Genomic DNA, 21,200 nt, shown 5'->3' on the forward strand with positions numbered 1-21,200 from the left:
TTCTGAATTCCAGCCTGTTGGGGGAGGGGGTGGGGACAGTTGCAATGGCTTATTCCTCCGATCAGCAATGAGCTACAGTCATGATATTCATACTGCACATGCTCAGTTAGCTCTGTCCCCCTCCTGGAAGAAAGCAGCCACACATGACCATTCCCTCTGCAAAAATGCTTTTCAAGATTAATAAGAGTCATATTGTCTATAGTTTCCTCATTAATGGAGCTTCAGCTTGACACTCTAATTGTCCCTCTTTGTAATAATCCATGTCAACGACACCACACAAAAAACAAAAACTCCAGAGGAGCCACCCAGTTTGGTTAAACTCTTTACACACAGTAGTATTTGAAGAACAAAGGAGGTCAAAATGTGGCTTCACTTCATGCCAGCCTGAGTCAACAGGTAGCCACTCCCACACAGCTCCCCACCCTTCAAGGGCGAGCAGGCACTTCAAAACATTTAAACATTTTAAAACATTTAATAAATCAAACCATTTACTTCCCTCTTTTTGCAAACATAAACCCAACATTTCAATCTGTAATATTCCCTTTCTCAATAAGCATAAATCATCATTAACCTACAAACTCAAGTCACAATCATCTTAAAAGGCATTTAGGCTTCTACAGTGTCTAAAGTGTTGTGTCATATCATTTTAATCAGTTTTTTCTTAGCTTCCAACTGGCATGGCAAGCATGTATCAAAGTTATTCTTTCACGGTCGCGTACTAAGTTGTTTTTTTTTGACTGTCAGAACATTTATGTAAAAGCTTGTCATTACATAACAAATTTTATGGATTAATAAAGAACCCCTCTCTACAGTCAGGTATCTCTTTTTTATGTAAGGTAATAAAAACCAGACTATGTTACAATGTAGCTTACATTGGATCTGTTCTGCATATGGCACACAATAGATAGGGTTGTCCCTGTCCCTGTTTTAAAAGAGAGACAGTGACATTTGCCACACACCCCTCGTATTGCTTTATTGAAAAGAGACAGAGAAGCGGGGCAGGGTACTGGACTCTCAGGAGTCTGAACAACAGGAAAAGAGCCTCACACAATACCTAAAAACTGCAGCTCATCTACTGTTTTCTATGGTCTCAGCACCAAAGAGGAAAGCAAGAGGACGGTATAAAACAAAGTATATGTATAAAAGAAAGTGTGTGTATATCAAAGCAAAACAGTAGAAGGAAGGCTGATAGGGAGAATGAGACGGAATGAAGTAAAAACAAATTGAGAAAATAAATTAAAAACTATTGATTAGGTTTTCATTTTCCATCTATTTTTCAGGTTTGTTGACTTCTAGCTGGCTCTGCATTATCACTGTAATTATATGCACTTCCAGCACTATCACAGCACAGTCTACGATGGAGGCTAAAATCCTACTTTACTGGACAACCACTCATCCCATCCATCCTGTTTTCTTTCCCACCCCACTGCTCTTATAAGCTCCTATAACTGGATCATAGTGTTTACAACCTTCTAAACTGTGAACTGTTTCTATGACTCTTAGATCAAGAGCCACTAAGCTTACTCAAAACATGTGGGCACCTCCAGGCTTCTAGGAGTATAGGATATACAGCAATCAGCCATAACTTTGTGAGCACTGACAGATAAGGAAAAACATTGCATTACAAAGTATAATGATCTGAGAGGCTCTGACAGGGGCCAAAGTATGGTGGCTGGATGACTAGGTCAGAGAATCTCCCAAACTACAGATCTTGTTGGGTGTTTCCAGTCTGCAGTGGTTAGTACTGACCAAAAGTTGTCTAAGGAAGGACAAACAGGCGACAGGGTCATGGGTGTCCAAGGCTCACTGATGACCAGGTTAACCTGCTGTCGATGAAACTTTCAATTTTCATTTATGCTTCTCAAAAAATCCCATTTTGTTTGAATCCTTATTGCAAAGTTTGAAATAATGTACACTGGTCTCTATGAAGAGAAACATTCAGTGGGGAGGATGTTGAGTTTGTTTAAGAAATGATCTCTAACTTGTCCTCATGGTCACAGTTTTCTCTCCTTTTAATATGTGTGTCTCTGAATGGTGGACAAATGTGTGTTTCTCTTCCTGACAGTAGAGCTATAGAAGCAAACAGATTCCCAGAAGATGCACAGTGAACTGCAGAGCCACATGAGTGTCAACCTACTGCTGCATTGCCTCCTGGGTACACAGGGTTAGGCAGGTGCTCAAGATGTTAGGGCTGATTGATGTTTTTGTGTTTGTCCCACAGGGATAAAAAGGAGGGCTAGACTTCTTTCATATTTGGTGTGAGTCTGCACACGCTGGACAGCCATGTCAATTTAAAAGTATGATCAGTAAGTGCATCTTGCACAACTGGGGGCTTTAAGAATCACTAGAGTATAGGCAGGTAGCTATAATGCTCCTACTGAGGAGTAAAGGTGTTTTATGTGATTTAGTGGAGATTAAGCATAAAGGAGCCACACTTCGTGTTTTATTGCTCATCATTTGAGGACTACTTAGCAAACTGTCCATCTCTAATGACCTGTGACTGATCATTAAAGAAGGGAACCTTTTCTGTCACATCGCTAATAGTTATGATGTGGGCGCGCTGCGGGGACGCGCATGCAGTTGTCGCAGCAGACAGAATTCGGCATAACAGCGACAACAGGTGTGTCAGGAACCTTCGTACCCGGAAGGTAAAGGATCTACAGCAAGCAACTCCATTTTCCAGGTAAGCCTTTCTGTTCTGAAAAACGTCTAAAGTAGCACATTACACGGTGTAGGCTGCTTCATAACGAGTGCTGTGTGACTTATTGCAGATGAAAATGCTACCTGTTCATTCTGTGCTTACTGTGTTCCTCATGTCTAATGAAGCCGCCTGGTTACCAGTCAACAGAAAATGAAATGCGTTGATTTAGTCGGGACACACGGCTTTTCACAGTGCTCTTGTGCTATGGAATGTTTCAACAATACAAACTGATTTAATGTAGCAACCACGAAGTTATTAATCGGCCTCCACTTTGTTACACAAGGAAAAATATAAGTAACTCCAATAGTACCAGTAATAGTGATTCCACTGGACGCCAGAACAATTTTTTTTTTTTTTTTTTTTTTTACCAAATTCTGCCTGTTATTTATATTTTATTATTTGCATCTATTTCATGTGACCTAGTGTGGCCTGTTGTGGGTTTTGTGTGAGGGTGTGTGTGTGTGTGTGTGTGTGTGTGTGTGTGTGTGTGTGTGTGTGTGTGTGTGTGTGTGTGTGTGTGTGTGTGTGTGTGTACTTGTATAGCTATCTTTGCAAATACCATTTTTAGCATATTTCTATCAAAGTGAGGACATTTTGACAAAGAGGACATTTTCCTGGTCGAATATATATATGTATGTACCGACTGACTCGTACCTTATATAAAAATCTTCAGCCATCTTTTATCACTTGATCAGATTACATGTTGAAGTTTCTAACCTAGCCTGTAGGTTAGGTCTTTTATTTACTGCATCATGCACATACCTGCCCAGTGTCTAAACTAAAATACTGTTGCATTGGTATCTTCTTACAACTATTTTTACATCTTCTAGAAGATTTAATTAGACATGGTGGGATATCCTACTAAAAAGTAGTCCTGTGTCTTTCTCAGAGTAGACTGAACAATGGGTCAGAGCAACACCCAGCAGGAGTTTCAAGATCAGTTTAACAATGTGGTTTCCAGACTGCAGTCCAAACAGTTCTTCCAGTCTGACTGGGACATTGCTTCTTTTGCAATCTTCTTCATCTTCATTGGTAAGTACAGTTTAGGGAAATTGGATAACACACGCCAAGATAGGTTAATGATTTTTATATCTATAAGGATCAGGGTACTATTAGAGGTAAATACAAAATAAAACAAGTAGATGTCCAGTTTCTTTCACTGATTTGCCAGAAACCTAAAGTTTAGTGAGACTCAAAACAAAGTCAAACCATAAACTGCCCCTTACAGCCTTTTGCCCCTCTCATTTCATCCTGTTTCCTACTCACTGAAAACAGTTAACCCATGTTTCAAAAGTGAATAAATAACTCAGATCACACATTAATAAATGATAAATGGTCTCACACTTGTATAGCGCTTTTACTCAGGCACTTGAAGAACATGAGCAGCAACTGAAAAGCTTGGCCACTTTTATCCCATGACACAACAACACACTGGACAGAATACTAACCATGCACACAAGCATTGTGCAGTGATCTTCAGTCTTTGCTTCTGGCTACATCATAGCCATTCCTATAATGCCAGCTGCCAACAGTGCTAAAATCCTGCATGCTAACGCTGCAGCTGCTGTGAATGAATCTGGGTTTGATGTGATGGTGCGCAGAGAATACAGTCTTGAGAATACAGTCCTGCACTCAATATTGATGATTGCTCCGTGTGTTTTGTCAGGTATGGTTGTGCTGCTGCTAATCCTGGTCCTCATCCGCTGCTGCTGTTGCTGCTGCTGCGATGATGAGGTAAACACATTTACACATACAGTACATCAGCTGTGACATGCTTGCTGGACATCACAGAAAAAGGCTGTGCCGAAAATCTGTTCACAATATCGTGTGCTGTATGTACCCTCTGTTATCAGATATTTAACAATAAAATGATACTAAAATAACGAGTTACATTTTATAGATGTGGAAATTAGAGTTGTCTAAGCATGATTAACACAGGTCCAAAATTATAATTAACTTTTCACTATAGAGTGAACTGAGCATTACTTACATAGTAAGTGTTTTAGAAGCCATTTCTAACACAAAACCACACAAATAGGTAGAGAGGAGGAGCAAGGCCATCTTCTTCTACAATTCCACTAATTTTCATACATGTTAATTAGACTTAATTTGTTTTAAGATCATTCCCAATAATTTGTTAATAGCATAAAATTATCATTATGAATTTAGGTTTGGAAACATTACACTTATACTGGTTTAGGGGTGACTTCAAGTTACATTTCTGCAAGTTTGTGCTCTCCATTACTGGTGGATTTAGTTGCATGATTAGCTTATAAGCACTGGGGTTTACACACAAAGTCAACTTAAGACTGTATGCATGTGAACCATGCCCACCCTAAAAGAGAGATCAGGGGACAATCAAGAGTTGTTTGCATGCCACTGGAAGAGGATACACAGTAATATTGGTAATAAAATCATTCCACAATTGTGGCTACTCTCCAGAGAAGTTGGTGCCCACCTAAAATGACTGCAGGAAAATACAGAAACCCAGAGTGATAGCTAAAGATTGAAAGGAGTCAGTGGAGCTGATGAACATCACTGCTCCTGAAGTTTGACCCTCCACAAAGCTACTAGGAAACTTTATACTATTAAACCTCTTATTAAATCAGAAGGTTTGCTATTTAGTGTTCAAATATTTTAAAATGTATGTTTCTGTGTTATCTTTATAGCTTTTATTTTTTCCTGCCACAGTATCTACATCTACGGCGGTGCTTAATTCGATACCGGTACAGATCATCTACGAATGTATATTCAAGGTTTCAGCATGAATGTCATATTGTGAGAGAGAAGCCATTGTCTTTAGAGACTGCAGACTCCCTCCTTCAGGAAATTCTGTAGAAACAGAAATATTACAGGATCCCAAAATAGTGAAATTTCCTTTTATTTAGTACAAACTAATGTGCTTCAGTGCAAGAGAAAAAATACACAGACATTTTGACTAGGTCTACTTCAGTGTGCAGTAGTCCTTCAGTTTCACAGTTGATTATTTTAAACTGTTTAGACAGCAGCATCTGCAAATCAGGGGCATCCACAGACCTGCTTCTTTGAAAATCCCAAAGCTCCAGACACAGTTCCACAACCATCACTATCAAGTCAAGACTAGATAAATCAGATAACATTACAATATTGTAATATAATTTTAAAACTGGACCCAAGGTTGCAGACAAGACTTTATTGATCACCGGAAAACAATAGCTCACTCAGGTATTCAGGAGTACAGGAGTGGGACCAGGAGACATGGGAACCAGGAAACATCGGACTGGGGAAAACAGGAACCAGGGGTCTGGAGCAAGGATCCAGCAGGTTCCGGAGAGTGTGGCCAGAAAGCTGGGATCCAGTGACATAGAACGCAGGAACAGGGAGAGACCCAGGAAACTCTGGAGAGCGCGCTGTCTCACTCCAGAGCTGAAATGGGAAATGTTGGTCTCAGGAGCCGGCCTGAAGCCAAGGAGACTACAGGAGAGCATATCACACACAGGGAAACCGGGGACAGGGAAGCAAGACCCATTAAGCACGGGATTCAGGAACCAGGAGTAGACTGGGAAAACTCTGGGAGCATGGTAACTCAGGGAAAAGTGAGCCAGGGGAAACACTGGAGTCCAGAGAGACAGAGCACAGAAACAGGGAGAAACTCAAAGGAGAGTGACCTACTCACAGGGAAACAGGATACAGAAACACCAAACCACTCATAGGGAACAAGTTAGTTCATAGTAATTCTCACAGTACAATCCAGTAACAAGGTGAAGAGGAGAGCTGGTATAAGTAGAGCTCCTCATAAAGGGCAAATGGAGACAGGTGCAGCTCATCACCTCATTGCCTAGATCACATACACACACACACACACACAGGAGAGAGACGGTGCAGAGAAAACCAGAGAGCAGAGGAAACACAGATGAAATCAACGGTAATGAGACATAAAATTCCTGAGGGCTAGCTACAGGCGACACAGGAAATAAAGACAAAATAAAAGCCAAGAACATGGATCATAACAGACAGACCTACAAACAAAACTTAGTAAGTCCTGTATGGAACTCCCAGATTCAAGATGCCAGTTCAGAGATGTGACTGCTTAACAAGGAGAGTTTACATAATTGATTAAAAAATACACATAATGGCCTCATCAGCACAACTGAGAACTTCAGAGGCCTAGGTCTAGACATATTTTGAACCAGAACAAGAGGATGCACATAAAAGATGTGAAATGAAAAAGAGAAACATCTAATCAAGTAAATCCATCTCCTTTTCAGAGTTAACACATTCAAGATATTCCAATAAACATATCTAAAAAGTTGTCAGATGCAGAGGTTGAAGTGTTGAACATTTGCGCCTACACACTGAATTAAAGTTGAATTGACCAGATTTCTGATAAATGTGAAGCTGAAGAGTCTCTTTTATGCAAGTGCATCTATACATCTCATTTCTGGAGTTATAAAGCATCACTTTGTGCTTACAGCCAACAATCCCTTGGACATCACATTCTATAGAGTAGTTGAAAATAATACAGATGTGGAATTAAAAGTGATGTTACATAATTCCAAGAGACAGAAGTGCTGCACAGCAAAGCAGTAATGGAGCTAACAAATGATGAGGATACAAATAATTAAGTCGAAAAATCATGCTATAAGACAAATTTTTATAGGTAATGCTTAGAATTGATGCTGTTGTTAACTATAACACAAGATACCTTCATGGTTTTAGAGCTGGAAGTCATTGGAAGATGAATGAAATCTAGAGAAAACTGTTTTGGCATGAAAAGAGCAAAAGGTGCAGGCTATCAACAATCTACAGTAGCTTCAAAAACAATACTGATTTCTGGTTTATCTACACACAGCAGTTTAATGGTACACTAGCTAGAAAAAAGAGGATGTATGGCACAAAACAAGAGCTTTAAACACTGATTTATTGTATGGTCTCTTGGGCCTGTTCACCTTTAAAAGCACAGTCTGTTTTCCTTGTACAGCTTGCATGGCCAGTGACCAAATCATATGGATAACCTGCCAGACAAAGAATGACAAACATTGTGTCCAATCTATGTAGAAAAAACATCTTGCCAATTAAGAACATTTCAGAGGATGAATCAGCCATTCACCATATCACTCACCTATTGCTCACCATTTGGAGGATAGCAGCCCTTCTGATTTCCAAATGAAGTATATTGGTATAGAAAAAGTGATACAGTCATGCACATGGGCTAATCTAGAAAGGCTAGTAATGCAACATGAAACATGGGTTTTCACATTAAATGTGTCCTCAACTAATGTAAACAAGGACTTTGTCCTTCCTCCTAAACTAGAATAACTTGATACACACTTTCCTTAACACTCTGAACACACGTGGACTTCTAGGCTTGTGACAGTATTAATATTTTCACCATAGCAGCACAGATGTTTTTCATTGTGTGATATGCGAATGCTTTTGTAGACTGAAATAGACCTAGATGAAATGTCTGCATTGTTTCCCCTTCTGCTGACTTATAAGTATTTGTGGGCCTAACAGACTGTACTGCTAGAGATAGCCCAGTTCATTCAGTTAGGTAGAACTCATTTTCAATAAGATATCACAACTCAAAACATTCAGTACAAAACAGTTTAGAAGACCTGTGTATCTTCACTTATTCTGTCATTTAGTGAAGTGAAACCAGGCTGACGTCAAATAAAATGATTCCTTTGTGTTTCTACAGCAGCCCCGGAGGCAGAAGGTTGGGATAGAGAACATGGCTCTGGAGCCCTGACAACTTAACTTCACTGATGAAGTAATGTGAAGATGACTGATAGATGTAGAAGCAGAGTCTAACAGTTTGACTCCTGTGCCAAAGCAGAAACTTTGTGCTGACTTTTGTGATTCTGTAAAGAAATTTGCACATAGAATAAATAGTTAAATAAATAGTTGTTCACAAGCTCTTTGCTACCCAATCATGGAAAACTAACACATATTATTTATTGTCACTGCTTTGTTGGGTTTACTGATAGAGGAGCTGGAAGGTCTCAACTGTCTGTTTTGTGCCACATAACATTTTAATTTGAAAGTTTTTCTTAGTAATAAAAATTTCAAATGAATACAACTGTAAACTTTGCTCTGTGCTTATGTACTGGTGTAACACTTCTCTTCGTGCCTGTTTTTTTATGGAGTACTTAGACAAACACAAAGGCATTTGTAGAGGATAAAGTACACAGCCATATGAAGGCATAGATCGTAAAACGGGAGACGGGTGTGTGTGTTTGTGATCAGCAGGAAAGTTTAAAAGCATAGACTACACTGCATCACACACTGTAGGTCTGCTGCTGGCTAGTGTAAGGCTGGACTGAATAAATAAATCACACATACTGAAATAAATTTATAAAAATGAATAAATGTTAAAATGCAAAACACCTACAGTAAACAAATTCAATATCATTTTGTTACTGATTTCATAATATTGAATCCCAATTTTATTCTACAATTTACTTCAAAATGTTCTTTTTCAAAAGGGCAAGACAAATACAGTGATCTCACAAAGCATTCAGACCCTCCTTCTTGCGATTTATGGTGTATAAAATGGATAAAATTTCTATTTTAACTCATCAGTTTGATGCATTTGCTTTCAGACATATTTGTTAGTAAAAGTCATATTTCAGCCAGAATCCATGGCACATAAGTCCTACCTAAACTAGTCAAGAGTAGACAACTTTGTGTAACACAGATTTAGAGGTCTATCTGAAATCGGTTAGTTTGCAGTGTCGGAAAGTATCTAAATACTAAATACTCAAGTGATGTACTTAAAAACAGTTATGAGGTACTTGTTCTGCAAGAAAAACTGGTTTACTGGGAACATTTACCGTGTGTAGGTGTATTAGAAAAGATCAACAGGAAGTTGAATATGGACGAGTTGTTTAGAATAATTTTATTGCACATTCAACTTCCACATTTTATAGGCAGATTTTTGAAAATAGAATAACACTGGAATGAAGCATTTGTTCATGATTGAAATAGTGCTTGGTTCACAGAGAATCAACAATATGTGCAAAACAATAAATATGAAAATAGGGCAGACAAACACTTGAATTCATACATCAGCAGATGTGACTAGTAGTTTAACAGTAAAACACATCCATGTAGCAAGAAAATGATTGACTTTAATCCCTTAGTGTTACAGGATTCACACACTGTACACTGTATCTACCTTTCCTAGCAGAACTGGTCTGTCACTGGGAAATAAGGGTGATTATGGAATTAGTGAGGGTGAAATTAGTAATAAATAAGGTGTATGGAGGCTTTGAAAGGGACAAGCTAGCGGTCTCCCACTGCAGTCATTATAAGCTAAGCTAATTAGCTGCTAGCTGTTAGTTAATGAGAGTGGTCAGTCTGAACATCAAACCTTTCACAGGAAGAACATACCCCAATTTGTTGAAACATTCCTTTAAATGGATAACCACTCTGATTGTGTTTTAGCTTTCAGCAAGATTAGATCTGACTGCATCCAGTGACAGCACGTATGTTTTGCTGGCACTACATGGTTGGCTGTTAAATGGAACCCCAGAAATACAACACAGATCAACAAAGACCCAGTTTAAAAAAAAAAAAAAAAACAAAAAAAAAACATAAGACCATAACTGACATAACAGTACATGTGGGTATATTATAAATGTAGCAATAAAAATCCCTGAAAACTTGGTTTGACTTTCCAAAAATATTCATGACTAAATCATGAGAAAAACATAAATACAAAAATCTGTCGGTAAAATAACCATAACTATCTGAACAGAAAATGACCCATCAGTCACAGTAAGAACAGGAGTAAGCAAATATCTTCTGAGGGCCTTGTGAAAAAGAATACAGAACTGTTATCTTGCATGGGAAGATGTCATGAGATGCAAAATGTTTTAAGATATTTTTGTGATGGAATTTTAAAAAAATCATTTATGATCTCTTACAACTGCTTAAGGAGTATTCACATTATTGGGGTACATTACTTGTCTTGCAGGGCATATTTCACACTGGTTGGTTGCAGTATTTATCCCTGTGTGAAACAGCACCACCTTAGCTTCAATGCTAACAGTGCTAGTAATAAATCTTTAGGTTTGTCCAGTCTGAACATTAGTGTCATTTTATATTATACACTTTAGAAAATTCCAAAACACAAGTAAAAAGCTAAAGAGTTCTTCACTTGAAGCCACAGGCAATGTGACAACACCCCAGATGTGAAATGAAACCACTGGAAGTGGACTGCCCCTGGCTTGTTGCAATAAACCCTGTGATAATGTGAATATGCCTTTAGTCTTTCAACCCTCTGTGCAAATTAGTGTTCCACTCAACTAAACTACCCTGGGACAAAAAACCAGATAAACTGTCACTAAGTCTTAAATTACTTGAATGTAACAAACATTTTGTAACAATAAATCAACAAAAATCATTTTTTGATAAGTTCTAGTTAATGCAGTGAGATGCAAAACACACAGAGGAATGTCACTCAGTTGGGCAACCAAATAGGCAAACATTGATATCTGTTGTGGTTTGACTGGCTCCTTCATCTAATGAGACTAGATGACAAGATGGTAACTATAAAAAAAATAAAAAACCTTAACATGTCCCTTACAGTTGTGTGATTAGTTTGGGTATAGCCAGTCTCTGAAGGATGGACCAGAGGTGGATCAGAAAGGTCTGTACTTCCAGAAACTAGAGAAGACTGATATCTGCAGGGAGATGACAGAATTGCTTATTGTTGCTTCTCTCAATTTACAAAATTACACAAACACCTGACACAATGCAGACCTGAAGCTGCACCAATAAAAAATGACTGCTGCTTTAAAGCACAGGTGTGCAACGCAGCAAATGAGCTGCACAAATGCATTCTTACGTTCAGCGGAACATAAAATGATTCTTGACTGATCTGCTAAATAGACAAATGAAGGTCGGTCTTTCATGTATGGAATTTTCTGAGTGCTATTTTAAGGTGCCATCTCCGAAGACAAACACCCACCTTGTCCTTGAGCTGCTGACAGAGCTGCAGGGAAATGGTGAAGAACACCAGTGTATCACTCAGCCAAGGCACCACACACTCCACTTTGTGAACATGGCTGACCTCGAACCGGTTGTTGTTGAGCTCACTGTTAGGGAGGTATTCACAGCAAAATGTAAAGACAGATCAAAAGGCCCTCAAAGAAAGAAAGGAAAGAAAGGGACTTACAACATTGCTCCAGGATTGTGCAACACCGAGCTTCCAGTCGGCTTGAAATTCTATTGAGAGGAAAGAAAACACTAAAATGACAGCCACATGGCACTATGGGTCACTTCATATAGTGTTGCAGGAAGTCACAATTTCAAACCTTGGTGGTGTTGGGAGGGAGTACATGAAGCTGGTAGACAGTCAGACACAGTTTGCTTAAGTTGATGTAAAAGTTCACCATGACATCACCAGGCATAGGCGGAGTGAACATTTTCTGGTGATGAAAGAGTAAACAGTGAAAAAAAGAAATATAAACACCCCCAACACCACTGCCATTTTGGAGATAGGGTCCCAATGTTGGGGCTCATCAGTGTATTGTTTGTATTAATTATCAGATTTTACCAGAATGGAGGCCCTGTCAGTCATACACTGGTCTGTAGTGTGTTACAGCAGCATGTGTGTAATGTGTATTATCTGCTGGCCTGTACCATCAGACCACTGGTGGCCAGTTCAGGGAGTGTCATGGAGGCTGGGGTGGTGAGGCGGTTTCGTGCTCGTGTCAGCTGGAGCATCACTGCATCCATGAGCTACAGCACCAACAGAAACATGAAATTAGTCTGGGATCTCATCCATGTCGGGCTCTGTACTGACTGGAATAGGACACTGCTGCCCTGAGGAGAGACAGACCTTATTAACCTCAGCCCCCGTCTTGAAATGGTAGCTTTCATCACGGCTGTTGAGCAGCTGTAGAGCCTGGTTCACATGGTTCCTGGCATCCTGGATCTAACGGAAGAACAAACATAAGAGGAATGAAAAATGAAAAGTGCAATTATTTTGTTATGATTATAACAAGAAAGTTAAATATTTTCCAAAACAAAAAAAGAGATTTTTAGCAAATAAAGATGGATATTGTAACAGTATCAGTGGCTGCAATGACCCCGTTATACATTGCACATATTTTTAAAACTCTACAAAAAGAAGTGCAAACATGAAAATATAATAATGAAAGGTCATGTAACTGCATCTGGGTATCAGTGGCTGCAGTGAGACTCTTACCCACATGATGGGTGTAAGGTCTCTAAGTGTCTCTCCAATTTATTAGCTTTCGTACTGTCCACTGCCAGTGATCTTTCTTCATCTCCAACCACATTCGCTGTGAATCCATGACTAAGATACATGTCATCATATTTCCTGTTCTTGGATTTTGGTGGTAAATCATTGTTCACATTGTCCGTCATTGTCTTGATAGTTTTGAAAACGTCGCATGATTTTCTTTTCGTCCCAGTGAGATACTTGTCCATTGTTCAAACCTATGTCTAGTCAGTGAGAAACAGAGGCTAGTGAGAAATCACTAGTGATGGGACGTATCGTGCCGATGCGTCGAAGCATGTGTCAAGAAATCCAGGAAGTGTTTAGTGAAGCGCGTCTCAAGGCTTGTATTGTTTACTGTGAGTGATGTCAATGCTTGAAGCCTCGCTGCGTGTGGCGGTTCAGGAAGTGGTTCAAATTTTGGCAGATATAAAGCCTGTTGAATCTCCACAAAGCCGGAGAACTCATTTTGAAAAAGAGGAATCGCCTAAACCCCAAGACTGTTGAACAATACTGTTTTTAAATAAAAATAAAGTTTGCCCCTACATCAGCTGCACGAGCACCTTCACTGCCTTTGTATGTTCACAAGCACATTCACATTCCTCACCCTTAACAGTGCCACAGTTTGAAAACATAATTGTCCTTGTAATATGACTTTTTCAAATATTGATGTAAAGGAGAAGGTTCACTTTGGTATGTGTACTACTACCATGCAACATCGATTAGAATGTATCAGCCAGGAAACTCTTATGCAAACTATTTACAAACAATCACAGGCACATTAATAAGGAGAGAGAAAAACGTGGTTGGAATGGGTTATTATTTTGTGCTCACAACAGAAAAATGCAAAGTTAAATGAAAATTTATTTATTTGCTGTTCCTGGAAGTCATTTTCCCATTCCCAAACTACAGTTACAATGACTAAGAACACATCTGCCTGTCTTACAGTCTTTGACCAGCAGGGGGATTTGTGTGCCTCAAGAAATTAACCCTTTTGTGAACCAGTTGGCTGCAAAGATTCAAGGCTTCATGAAGGCATGTTCTAGTGATGGCTTCATCTTGCCATCACTAGAAATCACCATGTGATTACAGCCATGTGTTGTATAAGTATTCAGACCCTTTGCAGTGACACTCACATTTAACTCACATGCTGTCCATTTCTTCTGATGCTCCTTGAGATGGTTCTGCTCCTTCATTGGAGTCCAGCTGTGTTTAATTAAACTGATTGGACTTGATTAGGAAAGGCACACACCTGTCTATATAAGACCTTACAGCTCACAGTGCATGTCAGAGCAAATGAGAATCATGAGGTCGAAGGAACTGCCCAAGGAGCTCAGAGACAGAATTGTGGCAAGGCACAGATCTGGCCAAGGTTACAAAAGAATTTCTGCAGCACTCAAGGTTCCTAAGAGCACAGTGGCCTCCATAATCCTCAAATGGAAAAAGTTTGGGACGACCAGAACTCTTCCTAGACCTGGCCGTCCAGCCAAACTGAGCAATCGTGGAAGAAGAGCCTTGGTGAGAGAGGTAAAGAAGAACCCAAAGATCACTGTGGCTGAGCTCCAGAGATGCAGTAGGGAGATGGGAGAAAGTTCCACAAAGTCAACTATCACTGCAGCCCTCCACCAGTCGGGGTTTTATGGTAGAGTGGCCTGACGGAAGCCTCTCCTCAGTGCAAGACACATGAAAACCTGCATAGAGTTTGCCAAAAAACACATGAAGGACTCCCAGACTATGAGAAATAAGATTCTCTGGTCTGATGAGACCAAGATTGAACTTTTTGGCGTTAATTCTAAGCGGTATGTGTGGAGAAAACCAGGCACTGCTCATCCCCTGTCCAATACAATCCCTACAGTGAAACATGGTGGTGGGAGCATCATGTTGTGGGGGTGTTTTTCAGCTGCAGGGACAGGACGACTGGTTGCAATTGAAGGAAAGATGAATGTGGCCAAGTACAGAGATATCCTGGAAGAAAACCTCTTCCAGAGTGCTCAGGACCTCAGACTGGGCCGAAGGTTCACCTTTCAACAGGACAATGACCCTAAGCACACAGCTAAAATAACAAAGGAGTGGTTTCGGAACAACTCTGTGACCGTTCTTGACTGGCCCAGCCAGAGCCCTGACCTAAACCCAATTGAGCATCTCTGGAGAGACCTGAAAATGGCTGTCCACCAACGTTCACCATCCAACCTGACAGAACTGGAGAGGATCTGCAAGGAAGAATGGCAGAGGATCCCCAAATCCAGGTGTGAAAAACTTGTTGCATCATTCCCAAGAAGACTCATGGCTGTACTAGCTCAAAAGGGTGCTTCTACTCAATACTGAGCACAGGGTCTGAATACTTATGACCATGTGATATTTCAGTTTTTCTTTTTTAATAATTTTGCAAGAATTTCTACATTTCTGGTTTTTTCTGTCAAGATGGGGTGCTGAGTGTACATTAATGAGAAATAAAATGAACTTTTTTGATTATGGCAAATGGCTGCAATGACACAAAGAGTGAAAAATTTAAAGGGGTCTGAATACTTTCCATACCCACTGTATACTGACTATATACTGAGAATATAGAACTTACACAGAAAAAAAAAAATGAAATGCCTACATGACTAAGATTGAGCAACATGACTATAGCACTGCTAATCAAGGTCTAATACTATTAACTCTCTGGTTAGCTTGGCTATACAGGCAACAGATTGCTATGAATAATAAAAATAAGTTGGCTACATTATTCTAATTCTGATAGAAATGACTCCATTATTAATGGCAATCCTACATTTCTTGTCAGCATTGTCAATTCCTGCTGTGGTAATAGCAATTGAGGAGGAGGAAGAGGTCTTGGGCTATGAAGTATTGCAGCCCGATTTCAAAACTCAAAGCATTAGCCAATATCCAGGCATGATTTGGTCATTTGGATGAATCACAACATGAAACAGTAGTGTCCATTACTTTCAGACACATTGTACTCATTTAGTTGAATATGTGTTTGGTGTTTGAAACACTCGACACTCGACCCAGCATAAGCAGCATTTCTACTGGCTGTCTCTGGTGGTCTCTGTATCCTCCACCCTGGGTGGAAGGTTTAGTACAGTAGATCAGGTTGCAGCAGCTATATGTGAGAAAGTTAGACCTATTTTGGGATTGTTGGTTGGTTCTACTCTTAAAAAGAACACAATTTTTTTCTTTTATTACACCTTTTGGCCTCTATCGTCATGCTGCGTGAATTGTGTAATGCCTGTGTCACGTACAGATTGTATTTTACAGATTGTATTTTTTATATGTAGACATCTACTGTATAATGACACTGGTATTTGGAGTAGACAAGTATCATCCGTGAATATATGTTATACACAGATTGTAAACATGTTGTAAATATTGAGGATTAGACTGCAGCACTGTTACACACTGACACACTGTACCTGTTGCAGCTTCCACTGTTTGTCTTCTCTGAACTGAAAGTGCAGCACCTGGCTGCTTTTCGTGACCTTCAGGTTTATGTCCTGTTGAGAAGAGAAAAATGTTTACAAGATTTCAGCTGAAATCCATGTTACTTTTCCACATAAGGGGAATGAAGTTTTAAAGAGAACTAGCCAAACTCACAGCCTGTGTCAGAGCTTCTCCCTGCAGAGTCAGTACCCCCTTCACTTGATCCATGCTGCAAAATCACATAGACTTTTATTTCAACATCATTAGAGGAATAAACAGTTCATGGAGTATTAGAGAGGATATCTGAAACATGAAAGAAATAACCAGCACATTCAACTTTGCTGTGTGTGTGTGTGTGAGAATATTAGGGCTGTGAAAATTAATGTGTTAACGCAAACTCATTTTAACGACACTAATTTTATTAACACACGATTAACGCACATTTCCTGTTTGACCCATGGCCTAGCCCGTAGTAGCAGGAAAATGCAGCCATGGACAGTAAAGAGTGCAGCAGCAAACTGAAATGGAGAAATTCAAAAGGTCTTCTAAATGGTAAATACATTTACAAAACAATTTCTGCAGATACTTGGCAACTCCTGCCACATCCATACCTTGTGAAAGATTGTTTTCACTGTCAAGGCATGTTGTTCAGAAAAAGTGAGTTGTCCTGTCATCTGAAAATGTAAACAGGCTTGTCTGTTTGAGCAACTGGCTCAGTGCAAAGGAAGAGAAATAATGGGAACTTTCTCTGTTCTTTTTTTCCCATGTGTTTAATAAACAATTTCTTTGAAAAACATATCTACCGTCTTTGAAACATGTCTATGTTCTTTATGCTGTATGTTTAGGATAGTTTCACTAATAATAAACATACATTTGCATAAAGCATCCATGTTTGTTCATGCCCATGTTGGTTAGATGATTAAAAACCTGAAAAGTATTAATTTAAGGTATATTTAGAACAGATAGAAATGTGCCATTAAGTTGTGATTAATCACGAGTTAACTCATGACAATCATGGGATTAAATATTTGAATTGATTGATAGCCCTAGTGTATATCAATATTTATAAGTATTACGTTGAGCTTCCAAGGATGAAGTTTTCCTGTTTGAGCTGACTCTCCAGGCCTGGTGTTGGCATGGTAAAACGTCTGGATGCCTCCTGTGAACAACAGCAGAGCAAAATGTGGCTTTAAAATTTAATCACTGTGTTGTTGTAGATGCATTAACTTCATGGTAATTTTACAGACCTTACAAACAGAAAACCCATTGCATTAAACACCAACTTATCTATTTTCTACAATTCCTGTATATAGAGAACATATAAAATAATCTTATTAACTGAGACATTCCTACTTCTAGTGCGTTGTTATTTTTACCTTTAGGACATCCTGGAGCTGCTTTAGGACAGCATGCACTTCTTCTTTCAACAGCCAGTTGAATTCCTCCTCCTGCAACAATGATTAAATAAAGATTAAACTCAATTTTGATGAGCAGGAACATGGGCTGGAACAATACAAGGTATCATTGACATTTCTGATGAGCTTTTCCTGTGGGTGGAACTAGGTTCTTTGGTGGAGGTGTCTAATCAGGATGCTCTTACTGTTACCTACTTACTATTTTTTTCCCAATACTCCTTTATAATGTGTGTAAACTGTCGTAACAGTAGCATTGATGCACCCTTCAGCACTGCTTTGTTGGTAGTCTGTAATTTGTCAATTTTAGTCACGTGATTCTCCTTCATTGGTACTTTGCACCTCACTGTATTCCATAGGTATATAAACACAGGTGGCAGTTCATTACATCCACCTAGCTAAACAAATGCAAATATTTGTACAACGGGCTATAATAAATCAAGCGGTTCTAATGTTTTTACTGAAGCTGTTTGACAGTGGTGTTGACGGGGGTAGAATAAATAGTAGAAACGCCTCTCAGCAGATCCCCGTGACCCTGGTAAACCCCGTTTACTCTAACAGAAAAACATCTGTTAACAACTGGACGTGTTCAGTTGCTGAAATGTGCTGTCGGCACATTTCCTGGTAGGTCAGTAGCCCTCAAAATCTTTTGGAGTGGGTCCAAGTCTGCTTTGGGTCCGGGAAGGAGCAGGTAATGCCCTAATCATCACATAGACCCAAAGTGTTCAACATGACATAAATCCAAAGCACAAAAACAGGACTAACACACCCAAACCCATGAGATGTTTATGTAGTTCAAACTGTCATACATCAATTCAGCTGAGACCTGCTCAAGCCCCCCCATGCTCCTCTACAAGAGAAGCTGTATAAAAAAAAAATTGGTGAAATGATGGATGACATACATCCACACAGGAAAATCAGCTTTACCACTTAAGAAACCGGCCAAATAAATATATTCAAACACAAATGTTAAGCTCTAACCTTCAAATGGAGATAAATATATCCATTTGAATCTCCTTGTTCTCTTCTCAAACATATTTCCATGTGTGTTTGTGGCTCTTGTTGCAGGGGGCATTTTGCCCAGATTTAGTTGAGCCTCAAGATACAGAGATGGTGGCTTGGGAGTCCTCTGAGTCTTCTGATGACATGATTTTTCATTCACCTGTGTATAAACTTTGCTCCTTGTACTTATTTGCATTCTGAACTTAAACTCTAGTAAAACAATTACCAGGTAAATTATGTCAGAAGTAGATTTAAAAAAAACAAACAAAAAAAAAAAACATCTATATCTACATTACAGTAATGTTTTGAGTAAGGGAGTTAGTCTGTCTGGTTGTGATGTCAGAATGACCAAGCTAGTTCATGTTTAACAACAGAAAATATGGCTCACTAAAACATCTTGACTGACCATGCTTGGGGATCACTTACACACTTGGCGAAGTTACATAATAGAAAAACAGAAGAAATCCCAGCTATGTTTAAAAGTGAGAGTAAGATCATTTTCACACACAAACGCAACGAACACTCACCACTTGTTAAAGAGCCTAATCAGAATAAAAGACTTCAAATTGCTGAAGAGCGAGAGATTGTATTTTGGGACAAATGAAAAAGGTCGTGGTTTAGATGAATCGAGATTTACCCTGAAATGATGCATCATCATTGTGCAAGACTCTGAAGGCAGGGTTAGGATCTGAGGTTGCTTCAGTTGGTCTGGGCTGAGCAATATTTTGTGGCACTAGGATATCCCATCAGTGCATTTTTTTCTCCCCTGGCATATTGCAATGCCACGATTCAGTAGGCAATAGGCAACAAGGCATCATTTTCACACATGAACTGATGAATTGGCCACCACATCCTGACCTTAACCCCACATCTGCGATGTGCGGGGGAAGACTTTCCAGAGTGGTTCAACTCTCCTGCCATCGCTAGATCTCGGCTAGACAGAAATAAACATTGTGGTGTTGCATAAGGGTCTCAAAACAACACAACAGTGAATGCGTGGCGTAGTTAAAACCAAAGAGGGTCCAACAAAATGTTAGGTTTTCTTGACCAGGAAGTATAGTTGTGCAAACAAGTTACCAAGCTAAGGAACCAGATTTAAAGAATTTTTATCCATGTGGCCTCTTGTCTCTGTCACTACCCTCTTAAAAAGGGGCGAGCTGGGGCATGTACAAACAAAATCAAAATCCAAAACACTGCAATACACAAATGAAATGAAATGAATAATCATTTGAATGAATGTTAGGAAGATGTGCATTTGTTTCATTATTACTATTCCCTCATCTTTCCTGTTGTTTTATTATGCAGTCGGATGTTTTCCATTGGTCGATTTATATGATTGTGTCATTCTTAATAACAAGGACAGATCCAGTGATGTGTTTGAATTCTGCCTCAGACAGAATGAGTCGACATAATACTGAATGCTCAAACATTTCATACTGTTTAGGCCTAGCAATTATAACAGAGCATTTCACCATGCTGTGTTTTCATCACCACTTCATCCAATATCCTTAATTTGTTTTAATGGTTCTTTTTATTAGTGAATCTTAATTCAGTCATTTAGTATTTTGAATGAGTAATTTCATATTGAACACTTAGGGCTTCCTCTGGTAAAACACCAAGCACATTAAAAAGAAGACAAGACTTCTTCTGAGGTTTGGATTTGTTTGCACATCATCTTAGCTTTCAGCTTAGCTGAGGTTACTGCTGCAGGCCCCTTACTACCACAAACAGCCACAGTCCATGCAGAGAACAGGCGACTAGTGTCCAGGTGTCAGCTGTGCACCTTGTAATGGGATCGTTCAGACATGCACCACCAAATCAGCCTGGCTGCAGCAGCTGCCGTGTACCGCGAGGATGCCACCGTCCCTGCCAGCTAGCAGCAGCTCATCTGCTCAGCTACATCGACGACATATGTCAAACAGGTTCTGTTAAAGCAGCTAACATTATGCAGCTTACCAACACGGCTCTTTCTACTTGGCTGGCAGCGGACATCTTGGGCAGCTCCGACAGAGATCTCTGCGGGTTGAGCATTTTGTGCAGTAAACAGAGCCAGGCCCTCGAGCAACACCTTTCAAACTCTGCCCTCTCCTGCGGACGGATGCGCCTGTCTATCTAGCCTAGCACAGGACCGTTTGCCTTCACGCGCTGTCGAAAATACGGAGAGCGGCTCCATGAACAAGTCAGCTCAGCCGTTAGGCGCCACGTTACATTTGTTGTCTTCAATCTGTCGTGTGGACAAAACATATCAGTAGATCAAATATGTGTACGTTGACTGGTGTGACCAATTCAGGTCTTATTTCCCACCAAGCCACTTTGAGGGGACTCTGGAAATGGTCTTTACGAGAACCACCTGAATGCAACATCAGGCTGGTCACACGTTCGCAATTAGAGCGGATCCGCCCACTACGCGTTTTATTTGGGGATGTAACTT

The 21,200-nt window shown here is 39.7% G+C and overlaps 2 protein-coding genes across 3 annotated transcripts; one reads left to right on the forward strand and one right to left on the reverse strand.

Annotated features, from left to right (window-relative positions):
• The first annotated feature begins 2,587 nt into the window (after positions 1 to 2,587).
• Positions 2,588 to 8,762, forward strand: smim22 (small integral membrane protein 22). Of its 2 annotated transcripts, none has more exons than XM_026324162.1 (4): positions 2,588 to 2,683; positions 3,591 to 3,733; positions 4,368 to 4,435; positions 8,382 to 8,762. In XM_026324162.1, exons 2-4 carry the CDS (start codon positions 3,604 to 3,606, stop codon positions 8,430 to 8,432), a joined length of 249 nt encoding a protein of 82 aa, XP_026179947.1. In that variant the 5' UTR covers positions 2,588 to 2,683; positions 3,591 to 3,603; the 3' UTR covers positions 8,433 to 8,762. The 2 variants fall into 2 exon arrangements, with proteins under 2 accessions (XP_026179947.1, XP_026179948.1); XM_026324163.1 differs by having other exon boundaries at positions 2,593 to 2,683; positions 3,596 to 3,733.
• Positions 8,763 to 9,560: 798 nt separating this feature from the next.
• rogdi (rogdi atypical leucine zipper) lies at positions 9,561 to 20,915 on the reverse strand. Its single transcript, XM_026325880.2, has 11 exons — positions 20,726 to 20,915; positions 17,732 to 17,803; positions 17,432 to 17,514; positions 16,530 to 16,584; positions 16,349 to 16,429; positions 12,531 to 12,626; positions 12,332 to 12,430; positions 12,004 to 12,117; positions 11,865 to 11,914; positions 11,658 to 11,784; positions 9,561 to 11,370 (listed from the first exon to the last, which is right to left on the reverse strand). Exons 1-11 carry the CDS (start codon positions 20,798 to 20,800, stop codon positions 11,329 to 11,331), a joined length of 894 nt encoding a protein of 297 aa, XP_026181665.1. The 5' UTR covers positions 20,801 to 20,915; the 3' UTR covers positions 9,561 to 11,328.
• Between the last annotated feature and the right edge of the window lie 285 nt (positions 20,916 to 21,200).

Source organism: Mastacembelus armatus, chromosome 8, assembly GCF_900324485.2.
Source record: "Mastacembelus armatus chromosome 8, fMasArm1.2, whole genome shotgun sequence".
In the NCBI taxonomy this organism is placed as follows: Eukaryota; Metazoa; Chordata; class Actinopteri; order Synbranchiformes; family Mastacembelidae; genus Mastacembelus; species Mastacembelus armatus.

What these genes read in the sequence shown, in the direction of transcription:
- smim22 (XM_026324162.1), top strand. Translation starts at nt 3,604, where the DNA reads ATGGGTCAGAGCAACACCCAGCAGGAGTTTCAAGATCAGTTTAACAAT. An exon ending in AATCTTCTTCATCTTCATTG is followed by an intron (nt 3,734 to 4,367) that starts GTAAGTACAGTT and finishes GTGTTTTGTCAG; the next exon opens with GTATGGTTGTGCTGCTGCTA. An exon ending in GCTGCTGCTGCGATGATGAG is followed by an intron (nt 4,436 to 8,381) that starts GTAAACACATTT and finishes GTGTTTCTACAG; the next exon opens with CAGCCCCGGAGGCAGAAGGT.
- rogdi (XM_026325880.2), bottom strand. Translation starts at nt 20,800, where the DNA reads ATGCTCAACCCGCAGAGATCTCTGTCGGAGCTGCCCAAGATGTCCGCT. An exon ending in AAGTAGAAAGAGCCGTGTTG is followed by an intron (nt 17,804 to 20,725) that starts GTAAGCTGCATA and finishes TCATTGTTGCAG; the next exon opens with GAGGAGGAATTCAACTGGCT. An exon ending in GAGAAGCTCTGACACAGGCT is followed by an intron (nt 16,430 to 16,529) that starts GTGAGTTTGGCT and finishes TCTTCTCAACAG; the next exon opens with GACATAAACCTGAAGGTCAC.